General features: G+C 61.1%; 1 protein-coding gene across 3 annotated transcripts; it reads right to left on the bottom strand.

Moving 5' to 3' along the window:
* Positions 1 to 626: 626 nt before the first annotated feature.
* TPPP3 (tubulin polymerization promoting protein family member 3) lies at positions 627 to 4,368 on the bottom strand. 3 transcript variants are annotated; one of them, XM_032157644.2, is made up of 5 exons: positions 4,204 to 4,368; positions 3,771 to 3,865; positions 1,736 to 1,929; positions 1,293 to 1,446; positions 627 to 1,176 (listed from the first exon to the last, which is right to left on the bottom strand). In XM_032157644.2, the coding sequence occupies exons 2-5, from the start codon at positions 3,846 to 3,848 to the stop codon at positions 988 to 990; spliced, it is 615 nt and encodes a 204-aa protein (XP_032013535.1). In that variant the 5' UTR covers positions 3,849 to 3,865; positions 4,204 to 4,368; the 3' UTR covers positions 627 to 987. The 3 variants fall into 3 exon arrangements, with proteins under 3 accessions (XP_032013535.1, XP_032013536.1, XP_032013537.1); XM_032157645.2 differs by lacking the exon at positions 3,771 to 3,865 and having other exon boundaries at positions 4,204 to 4,367; XM_032157646.2 differs by lacking the exons at positions 3,771 to 3,865; positions 4,204 to 4,368 and adding an exon at positions 2,008 to 2,175 and having other exon boundaries at positions 636 to 1,176.
* Positions 4,369 to 5,243: the final 875 nt, after the last annotated feature.

Here is a 5,243-nt window from a genome sequence, read left to right on the forward strand (position 1 = left end):
GACTACAGGCATGCACCACCATGCCCAGCTAATTTTTGTATTTTTAATAGAGACAGGGTATCACTATGTCAGGCTGGTCTTGAACTCCTGACCTCATGATCTACCTGCCTCAACCTCTCAAAGTGCTGGGATTACAGGCATGAGCCACCGCGCCCGGCCTGGATGAGCTACTCTCTAAGGTTCTGCATTTTCTGTATTGTGAGCCAGAACCCAAAATGACTTGCCTCCGTAGCCCCTGTTTGCAGACTGAGAGCTGATGCCTGGCTCTGGGGCCTCTGCCAATGCTTGTCCCAGGCCGAGTCGGCTGTTTCATCCCTCCTACTGCTGTGAAAGTGGAGAGGGGGCCAACTCTCCAAACCCAAGGCACTGATCACAGGAAGGCAAGCTTTGATGTCAGGACTCCCATCAGGCCCAGCTAAAAGGCTTTGGACTTCCTCAGGAGTCTCCTCAGACAGAATGGCTCTGTGCTAACAGAAGGGCACTCATGAGTGCCTTTTTCTGGGCAAGGCTGCCAGGGGAAGGGGAGAGATTAGCAGTGTGTGGCATGCAGCGGGGTGATGACCCTGAGGGGGTCACTGGGGTGTGAATGTCATTCCCCCGTCATCGTCAAAAGGTGATACGTACCATACAAAAGGTGTCTTTATTGAGGTCTGGGTTAAAATTAGGCACTTGGCCAGAGCAGCAGCTTAAATAGGAGGCAAGCAGCCAGGGGTTAGCCATGCCTGGGGCTGGGTTGGGGTCATGAGGCTACAGGCACAGACTGTCCCCAGGTGGACAGAAGTCGGAGCGGGAAGAGGAGGAGGAAGGGGCCGCAGAGCAGCCTGGGTCAGAGGCCTGGTAGGCCGGCCCCATGGGACTAGGCAGGAAGCTCTGGGTGGCAGGTCCAGCAGGGAGGGGACCAGGATCTCTTGCTCCACATGCCCCTTAGACCCAGGCCTGAGCCTCTGGCAGGGGCAGCCGCACTTGGCGGGGCGGTCTTCCCAAGCCTCACTTCTTCACCTTGGCATCGTAAGTGCCTGCATTCTTGTAGGCGCTCACGTAGCCACTGTCGTCCAGGATGTCCTGCCGTCCTGCAATGCCCTTGCCCTTGCCGCTCTCGTCGAAGCGCTCCTTGTGGGAGCCCGTGTATTTGCTGGTGTCCGTCAGCCGGTCTACAGCACCCCCTGTTTTTGCTTTCTGTTTGGACAGAGTTTCCCCAGGGGCACCTGATGAGGGAGCCCAGCCCTTCCCACCCACAGCCACGATTCCCCACACCCCATTCCGTGGCCACCTGAGACCAGCAGGGCACTTACCGTGACGCCCACATTGGCTGGCTCTTTGCCTGCCACCAGCTGGCAGATGGCATCGAAGGCCTCCTCCTTGCTCTTCCCCTTGAATCGCTTGGTCGCCAGCTCTTCCAGGGCCTTCTTGAACTCCTCATAGTTGATGACCCGAGCAGACTTCCCCCTGCCAGGCATGTGGGCACGATGAGGGTTCCCCTTTCTTTTTTCTCCCCCAGGGGAAAGCACAAACACAGTCGCTGCCACCACAAATTATGCAGTTGCGTTTCTTTCCCACGTTTGGGGAAATCGCGGGGGTCAGCACCTCTGGAGGGCAATAGATAAGGTTTGCCCTGGAAGAAGGACTTTCGTGATCATGGTGTTCCCCTGACCCCTTCTTGATGTCCTCCCTGGTTCCAGCCCCCCAGTTCCCCACCTCCTGGGAACATGAGAAGCAGGGGCTGCTTAGGGCTCACTTGACTTTGGAGAAGACGATGTCCACATCGGTCCCTGTCACGGACTTTCCGTCAGCCACCTTGCAGTCCTTGCACAGCTTGGCCCAGTTCTTGCCATTCATCTCTTGCCCACTGGCCTTGGGGTCACCATGGATGGCAAACTTGCGGAAGCTCTCCTCCAGCCCAGCGATGTCTGTGCTCGCTGCCATGCCACCCTGTAGAGACCCACCTGGGTCATCTCCCAGCCAATCTGCCCTTCCCCTCCCCCAAGCCCAGAACATCCCAGCCTCTACCTCAAACCTGCAAGACCTGGGCAGGTTCTGCTACAGAGTTGGTGCTGGAGCTGCCTGGGGAGAGGGACCAGTCACTGTCGCCCTGGGCCACAGAGCCCCAAGGAAGAGCCCCGGGAGGCACGGTCTTGTCACTAATGCCAGCCCTGGCTCTCAGCAGGGTTCAGCAGATGAAATAATGATGCCCACAGCAGGCTGGGAACAGAGTGGCACTGTCCAGAAAGACTGTGAGGGCAGCAGCTGGGGCCCTGGCTTTGTCTGGCCCTGGCACAAGGCCTGCTTGGGTGGAAGTGAGGGTGGCAGAGCAGGCCCCCTCCCTGGAAGCTCCATGCCAAGCTGGGTTGGGGCCAGGCCAGGCTGCTGGTCGGGCAGGCATTTGGTGAGGACGGCATCTCTGTAAGGGTCATGAGGACCCAGCAAGAGCCAGTCTGGGCATGGGTGCATGCCCTGGGCAGGGGTGCAGCTGGCCCAGCAAGGCCTTGTTACTATTTGCTGTTAAACAAAAACATGAGGGGAGCGGGAGCTTGGGGCTGGCCTGGCCACAGTTTGTGAAGCCTGGAGACGGTTGCTAAGGGAGGGTGGTGCTGCTTGGAGAATGTTGCTAAGGGCAGGATGGTGTCAGGGCAGCTCAGGGAGAAGCTCCCAGTGCTGAGGGGCTGGGCTGGGCTGGGAAGCTGGGGCCCACGGGTGGGGCACGCCAGCACTCCCTGCGCCTGGGGCATAACCGTGGCTTCCTGGCCCCTTGACACGGACTGGGGCTGTAACCTCCCACTGTGGAGTTTTGGGGGAGCAGGAGGTTGGGGGCTAGTAGGGTGGGGGCTGTAGAGTTACGAACCCCAAGAGTCATGCTGGCAAGTGGGGCTGTGGCTGAAACACACTTCCTCATGTCTACACCTCAGACCTCCCCTGGCCACGCCCTGAACTTGGCCACACACCCCCACATTCCCAGCAACCCTGTGCACTCAGCCCTCGCCTGCCACTCCTTGGGCCTTGTACCCCTGGCCATACCTTCAGCCCTCTATCCTCCATCCTCACACCCACAGCCACAGCCCTCGGCCACCAGCCCCCACATATATACTAACAAACCTGCACCGACCCCAGTAATGCCCACAGTCCAGCACTGAAGTGCCCCCCACACTCACAGCCCTCCGCTGCAGACCCCTGGCCACACCCTGAGCCTGCACAGCAGCCTTCTCCATCCCCACACCCGCAGCTCTGGGGCTGAGGCCCCTGGCCACAAACCTGCATCCTTTCCTGAGACCCCTGACCATAGCCTCAGCCACTGACCCCCTCCAATACCCACAGCCCTTTATCAAGGCACCCTGACCCTCAGCACCCCTTTGTCCACACACCTGCAGCCCTCTGGCCACACCCTCAGCCTGCAGTGAAGGCCCCAGTCCACATCCACACACTAACATTATGAGACTCCCAGGTACTATGCGGAGATCCCCTGTGTAGAGACCTCCCTGCCACATCCCCCTCCTCCACTGCCACCTCCTGACCACACCCTCAGTCTCAGCAACCATCTTCTAGCCCTGCCTTTTACACTAGGGCTTCCAGTGACCACAGCCTGGGCTCCGCCCGGCTGCCCCATCTTCCACCGAAAACTCCTCCCCAGTGACCACACTCCCATCCCTAAGTGGCAGTTTCTGGGACTGTGAGCACCGGTGGCTCCTGCGTTGCAGGGACCACAACCCCAGTCCACACTGCACTCCCCTTCCCTTTCCCTGGGTGCAACCTCCCACCAGGGACCCCAAGACCCGCACTTGGTTCACCAAGGGTAACGTCCAGGGGAGCTTGGATGCCACAGGGTGCTTGGCCCAAGCACTGGGCGGATCCTGCATGCAGTGCTCACTCCTGTCTGTGGAAAGATGGATTCTTGATCATCTCAGCGCAGTCAGCTGGCGCTGGGTTGCAGGCCGCAGCACCATGGGTTTGCAGGCCATGGATGGAGTGGCCACACCCGTGAACTGGAGCCACCCGTCCCGCTCCCACTGGGACAGCTGGAGTCATCAATCAGCCGGACCAGGAGGTGGGGGCTGCGAGGCGGAATGCTTGGGGCCAGGGCAGGGCCGCTCAGCTGGCTCCTCGGCTAGGACCGCCGGAGGTTGGGACCCTTTCCAAGCTGTTCCCCCCAACCCTCATCGTGCAGGATACTGATTGGGGTGGCGGGCATCTGTGTCTCCTATGGGCTTCTACCTCGCGGCTGCTCCTGAAGTGTGCGTTCGGACGGGCAGAAGGACGCAGGAATGGACAGATGGACGCGGGAGACCAGGCGGCTCCACAGCTCCGCTCCCTGCAGGCTCCCGGGTGGGACTGCAGCCCAGGCGGCTCCGCCGTATTATCCCCTGTTTCTCGGTCTCCATAGAGACAGCGAGTCCCACCCCCGAGGCTGTCTCGGCGGGAGAGTGACCAAGGTCACGCCGGCCCCGCCCACGAGGCCCCGCCCTCCCCGCGCCTCTCCGAGAGCCGCATCCCGCCCCTCCCCCGCAACTCCGAGGTCCTCGCGACGGCGAGACAAGCGCTCTGCAGTTCGGGGCGCCTTCGGACGGCCCCCTGAGGAAACAGCCTCCCATCCTGGGATGTGCCTAAAGCTCTAAGCAGCCCCAGTCTCCAGGGGAGATCCAGCCCCCCCAGAGAGTCAATCAGAGGCCATTGGGGGGCTGGAGCGGGGCATTGGTGGGGCTTGGGGAATCGGGAAGGAGCTCTCCCTCAGTGACAGGGGTCTACAGTTGGCTCAAGAGCACTGCCATCCACTGAACGGGTGGCACCCCCAGGCCACAACTCCCGTGCTCTCTTGGGTAGGATTCAGAGCCTGGAGCAGTGGGGAAGAAGGGAGGGGACTCCCCACGAGCGAATCGCGCTCGCCCAGACCCAGGATGCTGGCATTCGACGGCAGCCCTCTGCCGGGGAAAAGCTGCGGGACCTCCGGGCTCGGCCCCCTCCTTTCGCCGCCACCTCCCCGCGGCCTCGCAGCCTCAGCGCCCACTGCTGCTTTCGGAGCCCAAAGCCTGCTTTCTCTCTGCTTCCCAGTGCAAAGCCCATCTTTAAGAAAAATAACCTCCTCCAGGCCGCCTTCTAAGGCCTTTCTTAACCACGAGCCGCACCTGAGCACCTCCACAGGGCAGCCTGGGTGGCTACATACTGTACAGGGACCTCCTCCTCGCCCCCGGTCGACTGGCCAGGGTCGGGCTTCTGGATGGCCCGTGGCCCCTGCCATTAAGAAAGTAAGCGCGACG

This window comes from Hylobates moloch, unplaced genomic scaffold (genome assembly GCF_009828535.3).
Source record: "Hylobates moloch isolate HMO894 unplaced genomic scaffold, HMol_V3 SCAFFOLD_6, whole genome shotgun sequence".
Taxonomy (NCBI): domain Eukaryota; kingdom Metazoa; phylum Chordata; class Mammalia; order Primates; family Hylobatidae; genus Hylobates; species Hylobates moloch.